This window comes from Lissotriton helveticus, chromosome 3_1, assembly GCF_964261635.1.
Source record: "Lissotriton helveticus chromosome 3_1, aLisHel1.1, whole genome shotgun sequence".
Classification (NCBI taxonomy): domain Eukaryota; kingdom Metazoa; phylum Chordata; class Amphibia; order Caudata; family Salamandridae; genus Lissotriton; species Lissotriton helveticus.
In genome coordinates this window covers 1,581,759,787-1,581,777,117 of record NC_136061.1, presented here as the reverse complement: position 1 = coordinate 1,581,777,117, position 17,331 = coordinate 1,581,759,787, and the positions used below count along the sequence as shown (strand labels likewise).

Here is a 17,331-nt window from a genome sequence, read left to right as displayed (position 1 = left end):
AGATGCTGGGTGCCACCCACAAGCATGACAACTATCTCCAAAGTGTTGCATCATTTTGACGCACAAAGAACCGCACTTCCAAAATCCAACATGGATGAATTATGTCCAGACGAGTAAGAGCTAGCTAAACCAACCCACAACCATTGTCATTAGCTCTTCTCCCTCTGACGTCTGCAAAATCCTGTGCTAAGCCTGTCATCTGGTTGGGGCACAGGATAAGGGGATAGGTATATCTGATATTCTTTACTGGTCTACTTTCTGTTTGAGCTCAGTTTGCTTTACTGAGCCCTCATCCCTGAAGGTCGCATCCTCCCCAGTTGCAGAGCTATTGCTTTCAGATGACCTCTACTCCGGCCATTCCACTTGTCAGCTAAACAATGCAGCCTGGCTAAGCCTGTTAAGGCTGACATCTCAGCAGAGACCACTAGAAGGATGGATTTTGCCTTACAAATGAGAAAGTCATATAATTTCTCTTTTTTACTAGTTATAATACATGTAACCGCAGCAAATTGTTGACTTTAACACCAGCAATCACCAGGGGAGACCTGGTGGACGCCTAATATGTAAACATAAAGTAGCTTCTCATTTTTAAAGTGCCCATACTACCAAAGTTGAGTCTGCACACAATTTACTTTTAAAGACAGTCTGAAAAGCCAGGCTGCCCTTAAAATGATAGCAGGCACACAGCAACACACACATGCAAGCGCAGGAAATCTGCAGGGCCTCTACACCTCCTTGCCCCATTATATACAATGGTCTTATAGGTAGATTGCACCCCACTGCCCTATTATCTACCAGGGACTTATCGGGTCTATCATTGCAATTGTAAGTGTACCCTACTACATGTACCTTTTTACACATAGCACGGCCCCTGGGCTTGGTTAGCAGAGCCCTGAGTACAGTCACAGGCAGTTACCACCAGTACAATTCAGCAAGAAAATGGGGGTGAACAGGGCAAACGCATGACTTTCTAACATGCCCCCCCCCCCAAACGAAAAGGTGATGGATAACTAACCTGCACCCTGGTAGTCCTCATCAGCAAAGTGGAAAAACCTGGAAAGTCCATCCACATTGGCATGGACATCCCCAGGCCTGTTTTCCACTGTAAAACCCATCCCTTGTAGTCAAATTGACCACCTCAGTATCTTGAGATTCTCTCCTCTATCTGCATGAGCCCCCTGAGAGGTCTGTGGTCAGTTTGAACATAGAAGTAACTACCAAACAGGTATGGTCACAGCTTTTTTATGGACCAACCCACAGCATAGACGTCCCTCTCAATGGCACTCCATCTCTGCTGTCTGGGGAGAAATCACCTTCTAATAAAAGAAACTGGCTGATCAAGGCCCTCCTCATGTTTCTGTGCCAACAATGCCCTATCCCTTGATCTGAAGCATCTATCTGAATCATAAATTCCTTTGTGTAGTCTGGGGCCAATAACACTTGTGTTAAACACATAGCCTATTTTAGAGTGCCAAAGGCCCTCTGATGCTCTGAGGTCCCCATCACTTTCTTTGGCCTCTTGAAGAAGTACGTTCTGTCACAGAAGCCACAATGGTCCTATAGTTCTGAACAAATCTTCTATAGTACCCAGTCATACCAAGTAATGCCCTGACTTGTGTCTCTGCAATAGGAGTTGTCCTATCCAAAATGGTTTGGATTTTGGCCTGGAGAGGCTATACGTGGCTTCCACCTACAGGGTGTTTCACTACATAACTCTGCCCTATTTTGCACTTGCAGGCCTTAATAATCAGGCCTGCCTGCTGCATGGTCTGAATACCTTCACTTAGGTGGTTTAAGTGATCCTCCCAGGTGGAACTGTACACAGCTATTTCATCCAGATAAGCTGCCCAGACCTGCTCCAACCCAGACAGGATCTGGTTCACCAACCATTGGAAGGTGGCATGGGCATTCTTTAGGCCAAAGGGCATTATTTTGAACTGGTAAAATCCCTCTGGTGTAAATAATGCTGACCTCTCCTTTGCTTCTTCAGTGAGGGCAATCTGCCAGTAACCTGAAGTGGCGTCAAATGTACTCACATACCTAGCAGCCTGTAACCTATCAATGAGCTCATCAGCTTTAGGTATAGGGTGACCATCAATCTTAGTGACTGCCTGCAGTCCTCTGTAGTCCACACGAAACCTTAACTCCTTCCTTCCCCCATAGGGATTAGGTTTGGGTAGCAGCACCACTCGGCTAGCCCATGAAATGTCAAAGGGCTAAATTTCCCCCCATCTTCCACATCTTAGCCACCTCTTCATTGATGCTGGCTCTGACCTGGTCCAACAATTGATATGGTTTCTTTTTGATACATGGGCTATCACCAGTGTCAATGTGGTGCACACACCAATCAGTGATACCTGGGGTTGAAGAAAACAGACCAGCAAACTATCCTAGGACCTGCTTGCAGTCTTTGTGGTGCTGGTCTGTCAATTTGGGGAGAGTACAATTCCCTCTACTGACCCATCTTGCACATTGTTAGAGAGGAGGTTGACCAGTAACATGGTCATGTCTACCCTGCCATGGTAGGATTTCAATCTATTGACATGCAGGACACTTTGAGGGTTCCAGGTGTTGTTAAGGTTTACCAGATAGGCAGCCTCACCCTTCTTTGCAATGATTGGATAGGGCCCAGTCCACTTGTCATGGAGGACTATAGGAGCTATAGGCTCCAACACCCATACCAACTGTCCTTGAGTATATTCAGGCATTGCAGAATTTTTATCACACCAGTGCTTCCTGTGCTCCTGGCTGGCCTCCATTTTCCTGCCTGCCTTGTACATGTACGCTGCCATGCAAGATCTCAGGCCTAACACATAGTCAAGCACATTATCCTTTGCTTCCTTGAGAGGCTTCTCCAAAGACTCTCTCAGCAGGCACAATGGCCCTCTCACAGGGTGCCCAAACAACAGCTCAAAGGGACTGAGACCAACCACTTGTGTGTGACCTTCCTGTAGGCACACAGTAGGCATGGGAGGAGAACATCCCATCTCCTCTCTAGTTTGTCAGACAACTCAATGATCATGCCCTTCAGGGCCTTATTGAACCTTTCCACCACACCAGTAGTCTGGGAGTCATATGGGATGGTGAACTTGTAGGTAATACCATATTTATCCCACATCACTTTCAGATACCTGGACATGAAGTTTGTGCCCCCATCTGAAACAATCTCCTTTGAAAATTCCACTCTGGTGAACTCACCAAGTTGGGCCCTAGCCACTGTAGGAGCAGTGACTGTTCTAAAGGGTATTGCCTCAGGGTATCTTGTGGCATGGTCCACTACCATCAAAATATACTTATTCCCTTATGCCTTTGGGGGCTCCAGGGGAACAACACGGTCTGCCCTCACCCTATCAAAGGTGTCCCAATCACTGGCAGTGATATCAAAGGAGGCTTTAACCTTACTCCTGTCTTGCCACTGGCCTGACAGGTGACATAGGAGCTACAGGACTCCTTTACCTTCTCAGACGTAAAGGGCCAATAGAAATGGTTCACCTACCAGTTCCAGGTGTTGCTCTGTCCCAAATGACCTGCCAAGGGGATATCATAACTCAAAGTCAGGATCAACTCTCTGTACTTTAGGGGCACCACCAACCTCCTGGTAGCCCCTTCGTTGAGGTTTCTGTCCTCAGCATAAAGCAGTCCATATTCCCAGTAGATTCTGTGGAACCCACGGTCATCCCCTTCCTCTTGCTTCAAAGCAATCAGCATCAAACCCTCAAGAGTGAGACAATTTCTCTGCCCCTGAAAAAACTCCTCACTTGGAGGCTCTACCAGCTCCTGTCATTCCTGCCTAGTCTGACAGCTCTGGCAGGGATGGAGCCCCTTCCTCAGAGGCCAGATCTTCCCCCTCATGGTTAGATTCCTGCTGCACTTCTGAATTTCCCTGGCTAGCTCGCCAGACCCAGTGCCCCTATCCATGGATGATTGGACCATTGTTCCAGGGTCCAAGTGTTCATCTTTTCTCTTTTGGCTAGTCTGTGACCTGGCCACAGCACATACCCACTCAGGGAGCTACAATACTCTCATGTGGATACCTCTCTTCACCTCTGACCATTCAGATGCTTTAGATCATTTCCCAGTAAATTGTGTACTAGGAATACAAGAGATGCAACTACCATCATAGGGCCTGTCACACCACCCTTTTTCTGAATCCACCATATCCATTGAATGGGGTTACATACTTTGTCTGCGTAAGGTCACCTGGTGAAACTCACCAGGTAGGATCTGCTCTTTAGACAACAGGGTGTCCATGACCATAGTCACTGGCTCTGGTGTCTCTCAGAGCCTCAAACTCAGTTCCATTGATGTTAGGCCTCTGTCTGTACGCATACCTGGAGGTAAGGCAGCCAGGGTTGCAATATCCACCCACCCAGGGAGACAATTGTTTCATCTGCCACTGTCCGACCCATTGCTGTGGAACTCTCCACCCCCACACTTTTACTACCAATCACTGCGAATTGCCCACCAGTGTGGGGCTTCTTTGTGCAGACAGCATCTCTTTTCTTGTGTCCTGGCTGATTGCAGTCAAAGCACTTTCCCACCTTTGAGGGATCAAAGAATGTACCATTCTTTCCCTGATACCCCTCCCTTGAAGTTGGATTAGCACGGGCCCCCCATCCTTGTTCAGGCTTTTGTGGATCTTTTGGGGACTCCTTCTGTTTTTAACCTTCATTCCCCTGTGTCTTCCCTTCTTCTGGTCACCCGCAGGTGCTGATTGAAACTGGAAATTTCACCCACTCATCAGCTAACTCCTGCAGCTCTCTAGGGCTAGTCAGCTTAGAGTTCACTAGATACTGGTGCAAATTCTTTTGTACACAATGAGTCAAAATGCTCTCTTTCAAAAACGAATTACACATACTCTCATAAGTGTTTACTTGGTTACCACCAATCCAACCTTCTAGTGCCTTCACGGAGATGTCCACAAAGTTCACCCATGACTGTATGTTTACCTCCAGGGTGTTGCTGAACCTTACCCTGTACTGTTCTTGTGTCGGACAAAACGTCTTGACTATTACCTCGTGGGAGTAGAATTTTGCCTCATCTTCCTGCAGGGTCAGCAGCCTAACCCTCCCAGCTACTAGGAACAGTTCTCAAAATAATGAACCCCAATGCTTGGAGCAGACCTCCCACATCTCAAGGGCCCTTTCAAATACAGTCAGCCAATAATCAATATAATCCCCCTCTGTGTTCCTGGACACTAATGCTTTCGGTCAAACCCACCACCCCTGGACATCTCAACCTCCTTGTCATTATCGCTGCCATAATTTCTTCTTGCTTCTTTCTCCTCCCACTGCTCATTAGCTAATTCCAGTTTCTTCTGCTCCAAAGCTATTAAAGCTAGTTGGGCTTCAAGATTCCCCTCTCCAAGCGACAACAGTTGTTCCTGTCTGGGAGACTATGCCCTCCTCCTACCATCTAGAATTATGTATCGAGTGTTGGAAGAAATGGAGGATGCATCATTGTCCCATTTCTCCTGGGTGAGGTTGGGGGGTCAGCCTTCCCCCGCCCTTCATTCTCTGGGGCTGGCCTAGCCCAGGCCTTCAGAGACTTAACTAACTCTGCCGCCCTAATTTTATTAGCAGGAGGTAGGCCCTAGCCTTATACAAAACCCTAAGCTCAGCCACTTTGGGTTTAGTCAGTTTAGTTACATCCAGCTCCATGGTATCCCTAATTTTAGGCCAACGTTCAATCAGACTTAGAAGAAATGTTGAAAAATCAAAACAATAGATTAAAAATCAGTTTAGTCCAAATTTTAAAGAATTAAAAAATCAACAGTTTTGGGCTAAGATAATTTAGAGGATTTTTAAAGATTTTACTCAACTACTGTATGGTGTACTTTAAACACAGTCTGTATCCACAATACTGAACACCAAATGTTGGAAAGTGGGGTATTGGTAGGGGTACACATGCATCTACCACTAGTAATAAGGCCACTAACTTAGGAGATAGAAGTGTGAAGTATTTAAAAATACCAATATATCAAATATGTAAGACGCAACATACAATAAAAAGTCCCACACAAATTTATAAAAAAATAGGAAATATTTTAATGAACTAAAGGATACCAAAAGTTCAAAAATCCAATGTATTGAACCAGAGATTTTTAATTATTAAAGTATAACCAATTTATAGTGCTTATCAACATACAGCGCCACTCTGGGACATTTGGTCATGCTTGACCGGGACGAAGTCAAAGTTTGAGGATGACCGCGATAGAGCCCTGATTGGATACATTTAGTGAAAGGCCCAGTCAAAATATTACTTTCCGACTTAGATACTTTTCTGGGGATTTTTCTTCTGACGTCGCCGGCTTGACTTTGCACAAGGCCCCGGTAAAATCCTGGACGTCTGGAGCTCCAGAACTTTTAGTGGGACAGATCGGAAATGCTGACTGGATCACGGTTGAAGAAAGTCAGTTTGACTTTCAAGTTTGGGTCGGTCACCTAATGTAGTTATTTTACTAAAGTTCTCCAAAGCTCTTCAAACTTCATGAGGTGCTTCCTGGAGCTCTTCTTCTTGTAGGTGCAACATGTCCAACATGTCCAAATCACCAATCTAAAAATCTGAAATCTTCTAGATTGTCTCTGGGATGTCTGGATCACAATTCCAACAATGCACCTGACAAATTCTTTAGAGGCCACTCCAGAATGGGGACTGTTGGTGGAGATGATGTAGGTGGGCTCTGTTAACCTGTATCTTGCAGGGAGTCCACTCTATCATCCTGGTTGAAGCAAGGCACAGTCCCCAGGGCAGTAGTACCATAATGTGCACCAGTCGCAGTCATTCAGAGTTATGTTATGTTATGTTATGTTAAGGGGGTATTTATTGAGCGCACTATCACCGTGGGTATCATGGCGCTGAAAAGGTACCTGAGGGGGAACAGAAGGAATTTAGCTAGGTTGTGGGAAAAGCCAGGTTTTTAAAGATTTGCGAAATTGAATGAGAGAACCAGAAATCCTAACTGGGAGAGGAAGGGAATTCCAAAGTTTGGGACCGAGGAAGGCAAATCTTCGGCCACCAGATCTACAGAGTTTAAAGGAAGGGACCACCAAGAGATGAAGATGAAGGGATCTAAGATTACGTGAAGGACAGTAGGGTCGAATAAGAGATTTCAGGAAAGCGGGACAAGCACCAGAGAGAGACTTAAAAACGAGACAGCCAAGCTTAAAGGCGGCCCTTAGGCTGACAGGGAGCCAATGAAGCTTGGCAAGGAGGGGTTTGGCAGACTGCCACTTCGGTATCCCGAGGACCAATCTCGCCGCCTGGTTTTGAATGATTTGCAGCCTGTAGATGGAACGTTTGGGCAAACCATAATAGATGGAGTTCGAAAAATCCAAGCGGGAGAGGACGAGGGCCATGATGACTTGTAGCAGGGCATCGGGGGTGAGGAGGTAAGCCACCTTCCTAATCCTGCGTAGCTGGAACATGCAGGAGGAAACCACCGTCCCCACCTGCTGCTCAAGAGAGAGCCCAGCGTCAATGGTAACCCCGAGACTTTTCACCGAGGCTACCGGAGTGGGAGGGGAGCCAAGCTCTGCCGGCCAGAAGTGTGGACCCCAGTGTACGGAGCTCTTACCCGGCAGGACGAGCTCCGTCTTTCCTGGGTTCAATTTCAGCTGGTTCTGACACATCCACTGAAAGATATGGGACATAACTGCCTGGAAGGTGGGAATAGAAGAGGGAGAATTGAGAGAGAAAATGAGTTGTAGGTCGTCCGCGTAGTTAAAGACGGTGACGTCCCACTGCCTCAAAGAAAAAAGAAGGGGGCGAAGATAAAGATTAATGAGAAGAGGGGATAGAGAGGAGCCCTGGGGGACCCCACAAGGCAGGTATTCCCTAGGTGCCCTGAATGTGCCTAGGCTGAGAGACTGGGACCTCCCAGTGAGGAATGATTTAACCCATGCCAACGCCAGGCCCTGGATGCCGGCCTGTTCGACACGGTGGAGAAGGATGTTATGGTCCACCGTGTCGAAGGCGGCCGATAGGTCTAAAAGTACCAAGGCCTGGGAGGTGCCCTTGTCAGCTCCACCTCTCAAGGTATCCAGAACCGCCAGGATCACGGTCTCTGTAGAATGGCCAGGACGGAAGCCGGCCTGGTTGGCCTCGAGAAAGGTGGAACTCTCGATGAACCTCGAGAGGCAGGCAGTGGCATGGGCTTCTAAGATTTTAGAAAGAAAAGGTAAGAGAGAGATGGGGCGATAGTTCGCCGGGACGGCAGGATCAGCTCCAGGCTTCTTCAACAGAGGCACCAGAACGGCCTCCTTGAAGGAGCTGGGTACCGTCCCGGAGAGGAGAGAAGAGTTAAGCAAAGGGAGGATACAGTCAGGTAGGGAATGGCAGATGTCACCCAATATAGAAGGTGGACAGTGGTCGTCAGGAGAACCAGACTTGATACGAGCGGCCAAGCTGGCTAGGGAGGTAGGATCTAAAGGAGGATGCTGAGTGAGAGAAAGGGCGTTGTGAGGGGGAGTAGCAGAGTCAGCGCCCAGTGAGGAGACTGGGATAGTGTCCTTAATCAGAACAATCTTTTGTAAAAAAAAGGTGCTAAGTGCGTTGCAAGATTCCTGAGTCGGGCCTGGGACAGGAGCGTTCTGGAGTCAGAAGTGAATTCGTCCAGAACTCTGAAGATCTCCTTCGATTTGCAGGGGGCACGTAAAATTCTCTCAGAGACATAGGCTTTCTTGGCTGCAGAGATAGCGGATCTATACTTATTGCGAGCTGCCACATAAGTAGCTCTGCTTGGCGAGCCGTAGTCTCTTCTCCATCTGCGTTCAGATCGGCGAAGCTCTAGCTGTAGAGTTTTGAGATGGGGAGTATACCATTTATGTGAGTTGCTATGGCGGGATCGAGGGAACTTAATTAGTGGGGCAAAGGTATCGCTGGCTGATATGAGCCAGTTGGAAACTTGGCCATCTAGCTCGTTGATGTCAAGGTTGTTGAGGGTGGGGGGACGTGTGTGAGACAAATGGGTTAACAGTTTAGAAGGATCAACGTTCTTCCACTTGCGAGCCATGCCACCCTCCCGCGGGGGGATCCTAATCTGACCCACCACAGAAATGGTGGTGTCAATAAGGCAGTGGTCAGACCATACACAGGGCGTAGTAAGCGGATGGGAGGGCTTCACCCCGTGAACCCAGATATGGTCAAGTATATGACCACCACTATGAGTAGGAGAGGTGACTAATTGGCTGAAGGTCAGGCTCGAGAGGCCTTCAAACAGTTCAAAGGCATGGGGACCGGCGTCCTTATGCTGACACCAATAGTAGAAATCCCCAGCGATGACTATACGTGGGGAAGAAGTAGCAAGGCCGGCGAGCTGTTCAATAAACGATGCAGGAAAGGAGGGCATGGGCTGGGGGGGGCGGTAGAGTACCATAAAGGTAACTGCGCCCAACCAGGTTATCCACATCAGGGAGAGACATGGAAGTAGGAGCGATAACATGAATGTCCTTGCGTATTACCGCTGCGACCCCCCCTCCAGGGCGGCCCCCGTGGCGGTTGGTATTAAGCAGACAGTAGTCAGGGGGTAGCGCTGCCAAGATATCTGGGAGAGAGTCGTCCGTGAGCCAGGTCTCAGAGAGCAAAAGGACATCAGGCCTTTCAGTCATAAGTAGATGGAAGATGTCAGTTTGATGCCTGACAAGAGAACGAGTATTGAGATACAGTAGGCGGATCTGTGACTCAGGGAGAGTAAAGGAGGTGGAGGGAGTGAACGGGCCCAGGTGAGGGGGTAGGTCACCAGCAATTCCGAGAGAGGTGATCCGTGTCCAAGTGTCAAACGATAAAGGGCAGGCGGCGGCTCGAAGGTGCAAAAGGGCGGGGGGTGGATAGGAAATAGCAGTGGCAGCATCCCTGGCCCCTGGGTCCGGCCGGTCGGGGACGGGCGCAGACGGGCTTGACTCTGGTGCGACTCCGGCGCGACGCCGGCTAGCCCGCTGCGCTCGTCCGCTGCGCGGCCGCATAGGGGACGTTTAAGCAGGCCTTAAGGTGAAAATCAAGATTCCAACAGGGCAGTCCTTTTCCTTGTATTTTCAGGCAGTAGATCTAAGAGACTATGCAGCTCTCACATATTTATTCAGTGTTTTGGGACAACAAGCAGGGGGCACTTCTATCCAGTGGGATGCTGGGTGCCACTCAATAGCATGGCAACTTCCTCCAAAGTGTGTCATCTTCTTGTCCCACAAAGCACAGCACTTCCAAAATCCAACATGGATGATTTTTGTCCAGAGGAGGAAGAGTGAGCTAAACCAATCCACAGTGGGTCTTGTTGCCGGGTCTGGTGGCTCAGTGCGTCCACTGCAGGGGTGTTTTTGACCGCATGGTTACAGGTTAAAATCCTGGTGGGTACACTCAGCTTTTCATCCATCTGAGGTCAATATAATAAGTACCATTGAGTTGGGTAACAATAAACATCTGTGACCGTGCGCTTTACAAATATCAGATGTTATGTTATTGCCATTAGCTCTCCCCATGACCTCTGCAAATTCCTGTCCTAAGCCTGCCATCTGGCTTGGGCACAGGATGTGGGGTTATGTATGTCTGGCATTCCTCACTGAACTGCTCTCTATTTGAGGTCAGTTTACTTTACTTGGTTCTCTCTGCAGGACCCATCTTCCCTAGCTGCAGAGCTCTCTCCATCAAATAACCTCCTCTCCGGTCAGGTCACTTATCACCTAATCAAAGCAGCCTGGTCAATCCTGTTAAGGTTGACCAGTCAGCAGAGACTACTGCAAGGATGTATTTTGGCTTACGGAAGAGAAAGTTCTATAACTTCTCTTCTGTACTAGTTATGATGAATTCAACAATGGCAGTTGTTGACTTTATCAATACTAATCTGTTAAGTCCATGATTGATATTTCACTCCTTTCCTAGCAATAGTTATATCTAAATAACAAATTGCAATTTTAACCTATGGAGCTAAGTATCTACCATGGGAAAAAATAAATGGGCAGTTTTTCCTCACCAGGAATATAGAACATATTTGAAAAGGGGCCTGCTGATAGGTACATGCCGCCCACTCCAGGCTAAGTCCGGGGGGTCCCACTCAAGAGAGCAAGTCACAAGGGCATCAGGACCATGAGAACACAGCTGGTTTGTCATTACTCAGGCTGTGCGGGCGGGCAGCAGAGCAGATAGGGCAGCCAAGCATTGAATATCGAGACGGTTCTGGGATTGCTGGGCCACTCAACATCCCTCGATGGGTATCTGTGTCCTGTGTCGCTGGAGTCCGGATTGGGCTTTTTCTTCTTGGCCTTCTGTGTGTGGGGTACCCCAGATATTGATATGGCATGGCTCCGATAGATCCTAGCATCTTCTCACTTGGTTTAGGAACAGATCTGACCCTTTGGAGCTGATGTACTGCTTCTTGCTCGGGTGCTGTGCTGGAGTCACCGGGGAGCAGCAGATTGGTAAACCGGACTTCATGGTTTGGTGCCTGCAGGCTTCAGGGGAGTAACTCCTCTACTTCCAGTGAGGGTCTTTGTAATTTTTTGAAGGCTAGAGGTGCTCCATGGTTCTTGGAGGCCTCACAGTTGCAGGACAAGATAGCAGACCACAATGGTTGAGTCCTGTAAGCAGCCAACAGGGTTTGGTGCAAATCTTCTGCAGCAGGTTGTCCTGTCCACATCACCTGCCCCACCTTAGGGGTGGTTTGGAGCAGAAAAGCAGGCTTGGCATCCTCCACTATCCGTAGATACCTGGGTTGTAATTCAAAGAGGGAATAAAACTTCCTACTCTCGAAGGCCAACGTAGCCTGGAGGAGTTGTGACGCAACTCTGCACAGAGCAGACATTTTTCCTGGCCTCTGAGTGCACTGGCTCCCACCCCATGAGGTCAGAAACATGTCTGGTGGTGGCACACTTCCAAACACTAGTCAGAGACCACACCAGTGCATGGTAGGTTTTCAGGGTACTCTCCAAAAGGGTCTTCTGTGTACATTAATGAATACATCCATCACTGGCATTAGTGAGGATTTATTAAGACAAGATGTTTGGTACCAAACATCTTAGGAAATATTGAATACAGTGAAGTAATCATGGAGCTAGGAAACTTGTAATGAAAAGTATCCAGCCCATGTGCTCTCTAATGCTTCCATGTGCACTAACAGAGTCTAAGAATGGACTTAGATATTGTAGGGTCATATATGCTCATGCAGATATGTCTACACTTGGGACATAGTGCACCCTGCCGTAGGACTGTAAGGCCTGCAGTAGGGATGACTTACCTATACCTCATAGTGTTTACAGGAGTGCCACCTCTTCTCTTCAATTTTCTCTGCACCAAGATACGCAACCAGTTATGGCAGTGTGAGTGACCTTGGTGAGGGGTCTCTAGGGTGGCATAATTTGTGCTGCAGCCCCAAAGGACTCTCTTCACTGCCTATGCCCTAAGTACCAGGATTACCATTTACTAGGGACTTACAGGGGTGGCTGAAGTAGTGACAATCGTGGGTCAGTTGTAAGAAAGAGATCTGACACTGGGAACCTGGTTAGCAGGGACCCAATGTACTTTAAATTCGAAATCACATCAGAAATCAGGCAAATAGTGGTGCTAACCATGCCAAATGAGACAGTTTCCTACACTCATTTTAATGTTAAAATCAATAGCAACACTAATTATGTCTTTATTAGTAATCAGAGGTGTCACTCGCAAACAATAGTGGTACATTTATCTGCATAAACCTGCACCCACGATTTGATAATGTTTCAGATTTTATATGAATTTTTAAAGCATTTAAGTACTTCCCCTATACATGTCTGACTTTCATAAATGCCCGGGAGCACTCACATATATGTGTATTTTTACATACGGAAATGTGCAATGTACATTTTTTCACGTGGAAATGAGAACTTAGTGCATTTTATAAATTTTTTAATGTTACTTCAGAAGGCAAATTTTGATCTTAAATACTGCTGCCCGTTAACTCCTTGTCCTAGAACTCACAAATTCGATGAGGGCTTTCCCCTATTTCCCACCCTGAAAACACATACACTTCTAATCTTGCCAGATGTAAATCTCCATGCTTTTAAGGCTGAACAAGCCTTTGCAGTGTGTTTGAATAACTGCTTACTTGTATGGTGTTTTAGAACCCTTTGAATATTTACAAATCTGCAAGGTGTGCGTGCACCCCCCCCCCCCCCCCAAAATGTAGCTCTCTGTCAAAGTTGCACCATATCGTTGGATACTGTTCTCCACATTCTGAAAATCAGTAAAATAGATTGTTTTGACAAAAATTAGAATGGATTATCATCAAAATATGCTTTCTCAATTGTACCTGTCACCCTCCAGCTCACAGACGATGCTTAAAACTGGGGTCCAGTCAAAAGAGCCAGGTTCATTCCTCAGCCACCTCTCATATGCTTGGCGGTTCCTGTCAGTCCAATCACATGCAATAATTTCCTTAAAGCACTCACAAGCTGAGATAATCGTATGGATGGCAGGTCCACAGCCAATGTCAATAAGTAGATCACCTTTTACATCACCTGGAATACAAAAGAAGAGTAGGCCAGACAGGTAGGCAAAGTCAGTACAGTTTTCAACAAATTACTTCTTCCGAAAGAATGATTCCCCCATTAAGTAACTGTATGAGTAAAACTTAATAAAGAAAGCTACTTGAGGTATTTCCTGAAGAATAACTTGATAGTAAATGTATTTGGGAGGGAGGGCTGTGACACAGGAATGATTAACCTGCCCAATGGGGATTTGTAAATTAGTTTTTCTGTACATCAGTCTGAGTCCTACTTACTCTCGCTCTCCTGTTCTCTCACTACATTCTCCAGCCTCTCTAACCCCTTAAGAAGAATCTCCTTCCTTCTCATATACTCACTCGCCTCCTGCTCATTCTTCCTTTCTTTCAGGTCTACCAATCTCTTCAGGCCTTTCCCCCTAACCCTTTTCTCACTGTAGCAACAGGACTCACTTCTCCATTTCTCTCTGACTAAAACACTTTCTTCTCTTGGAGCAGCGTAATTTTTGGTGCCACCATTCAACGTTTGACTATGCTACATATACGTACATGTGGCATCAAATACTTGCGTGCTCTAATTTTATCAACAGAAAATAGTGCACTTGACCAGTTACTGAAGGTGCATTTACTGTATAGTCCTGACAATTATATGAGTGTGCATAGTATTTTTTTCTTACAGTGTAATCGCGTTGCACTACCTATATATATATATGCATTTGTGTGTGTTGAATAACATTGCTAACTCTTGTATAATCATATATTCATTTATCTAGTAATTTGCACTTACATTATATACATACTTGTATCTATAACCATTCATTTAAACGTGTAGTAAAATGTTTGTCACATTAACTTGACCAAAGGCCCTCGCTTTGAATTCTAATGATTAACCTTCAACGTGAAAGTTTGCTTGGGTTGCAATGTTTTTCTCTTCTCTGCAGGTGCAGCCATATGATCTTATGGTTAGTGAAAAGCACATTGTGTATGGGAGATAGTGAAGCTCAGGAGAAGTATTACTGGCAAAGAGGAGAAGCGCTAATGAGCAAAGGGAGGACGACTGTCCGTGCCGTTATCTGGAGATGAGAGGACGTTCTGATGTGAGGACTAAAGAAAAGGAGTTTCAAACATCGTTGCCAAGTTTTACTATGTGAAGGTGGAAAATAATGAGGCACGCGATGTGGGATTCTCGAAAGTTCTTTATGGGTTTAATTGGTGAACACATCTTAGATTTGTTCAGATTCCCTATAGACTTTGAGGGGGGCAGACCTTCTCACTATATCGCCATTGTGGGGCTTCATGCTATTTAATACTTTGACTTGAGAGAACTTCTACAGAAAATCTCTGCAATGCTGACACCAACCCTTCTTATTGGATTTAATTAGGGGTTTCCCAGTCATATTGCTTTGTATAGGTTTAGTCAGATAACTTTAGTTTTACCCATGCCTAGGTGAGAAAAATAAAAATCATTTTTGGATCAAGTCCTTTTCCTCATTTTCTGCATCGCTAATACTGGATTTCTTGTATGTTTTATGTTATTAAGACTTAACTTTGTTAGACGATTTGGTTTTCCAGTTGTGATCCTGTATTTTTACAATGTAGTCCTAAGATTGTTATATATCAGATTGGCTCAAAATCTGTAATAAATTTACACTTAATCTCATCTACGGATTTAGATCCTCTTGCGGAACCAAATGGGATCCACTGTAAACTGAATTAACTTTGGATGATGCTAACTCTTCATTATTCTTCAGACATCAAAAAAGGTCAGTTGCAGGGAAAATTGGAGGTTCGGCTCAGGTTTCATATAGATGGTGGCAGAAGATGGTTTTATTCTGAGGTGGGGGACTTTAAATAGTTTGGAATATCTTAGATCACAGTCCCAGCCCTAGAGCCCATGTTGCGGTTTAAAGGATCGGTTGGTGTTTCAGAAGTTTTTGACAGAATTGTAACATCGGAGGAGTGATTATTAACTATGTTACACTTTTTGACGGCTCATACTTAGCTTCTGGTGTTTATGAAGATTGTGTGATGTTTGGTGGTGATGTTTTGAATGTTGTTTGAATGTAGCGCTTAATGAGGAGAAGTCAAAGTTGTTATTGGGTCAGACGTGGCCTAAGATCCTGGGATGATATTAGAAAGTGTAGAAGACCCTTATGGCCAGATGTACGACCATTTTCTTTGGTTGCAAATGGGAAATTGGCCTGTTTATGACTGCAAAAAAGGGCTGCCCTATTTACAAACTCTATTTTGCGAGTCAGTAACCTTTTACCGACTCGCAAAATAGGGTTTGCGACTCGTTATTAGGAAGAGGCATTGCAAGGGCGTCCCTTCATAATAGCGACTCACACTTCAATGTAAGATTATTTTGTGGCCGCAATTGCGGCTAAAAAACACTCGCATTTTACCACCCATTTCAAATGGGTTGTAACTAAGCCACTCGCAAACGGGAAGGGGTCCCCCCTTTATGATTGGCATTGAAAATATTTTCCAAGAATGGGAGAGTGGTCGCTCGGACCACTGCCTACTCTTGAACAAGCATTGGCATAGCCAATAGGTCTCGCCTTTGGGACCTTTTAAGTGTTTAGCCATGCAACATTTGTTGTTGTACCAAGAATATTGTGCTGCATAACTAAATACTTAGAAGGTCCCAAAAGCGAGACCTATTGGCTATGCCAATGCTTGTTATACAGCAGTTCCTTGCCTGCTGGGACATTTACCGGGAAAAACAAAGCCGCCGGACACATAATACGACATGATGTTGGCTGAATAGCCAGGATTGGTCGAGTGTGACACTCATGGCATTCGGTTACTAGGTAACATCGCATCATCTTCCAATTTCACAGAAAATGTAGGACATGTGCTTGAAGCGCCCCTTTATCCGTCCTTGGTAAATATCGCTTTCCAGAAATGTGGCCTTCTTTTCAGAAGAGTGGAAAGAGATCCCTTTATCCAAGCACGTGTGGCTGAGATCACACCTGGCGTTAAATCAGCGGAGGGCGTAGGGATTCTTCCTCGTTCGTATACACGACTGAGGGCTCTAGAGCTGAAGCTGAAGGCAGTGCGAGGTTCTTATAGCACCTGCCGGTGGAGCCTAAACAGGTTTAGAATTCACGCCCATCCAATGCTTGGACCCTCTACAGAGCTCACGCAGCAACGGCGAGGCGGAAACTGTGATTCCATATTAAAGTAAGTTGAGGAGGTACAGAACTTTTGAAATAGTTAGCGAAAAGAAAGCAATGTAGTGCTTAGAGGTGGGTGCTTGGGTCTGTATGTGGCTGGTGGAGTGATTAGGATGCAAGGGAGTAATGCAGAAGGTCTGAAATATGGCGAGGGAGGACTTCACAAATATGTGGGAGGGAAACAGTGTTTCATAGAGAGACTGCAGTGGGAAGTGATGTGAAGAGATGCAGAGGAGTGATTTTGAAAACTGAAGTCCACTGCCCCTGCCACAGGCCTCTGCAAGGTTTAATTCAGTCTCATGCCTTCAGAATCCAAACCTTCTCAATTATTATTGTCGCAACACTATCATTAGTGGTAATCATGTATCTGATACTGCTAACAAGCACTGGCAAAGCCACTGTGTCCGTGTGGGATCCTAAAGGAATTCTGAGGTTATTTCCTGTCCTGACTCGGAGATGATACTACTAACAAGCACTGGCAAAGGCACTGGGTCCATGGTGCACCCTAATGGAATTCTAAGGTTCGGTTCTGTCCTCACTCGGGGTTCACCGCAGTTGTTGCTGGTCCCCTTCGTAGTTAGATGCAGTGCCAGAAAGCGCACAGAGGGCCACTGAAGTGCTAGGTTGGTACCTCCGTGAATCTCGGGATTTTAGGTCACTTGTGAAATGTTTTAAGCTAGTGCCTTG

At 46.2% G+C, this 17,331-nt stretch overlaps 1 protein-coding gene across 1 annotated transcript in view; it reads right to left on the bottom strand.

The window, feature by feature from the left end:
- Nucleotides 1-17,331, bottom strand: part of LOC144823650 (nicotinamide N-methyltransferase-like) — a 213,337-nt gene that overhangs the window by 71,649 nt on the left and 124,357 nt on the right. The window contains exon 2 of the mRNA XM_078682339.1: nucleotides 13,274-13,481. Coding sequence (XP_078538465.1) covers nucleotides 13,274-13,481 — 208 coding nt within the window. The remainder of the gene's footprint in view (nucleotides 1-13,273; nucleotides 13,482-17,331) is intronic.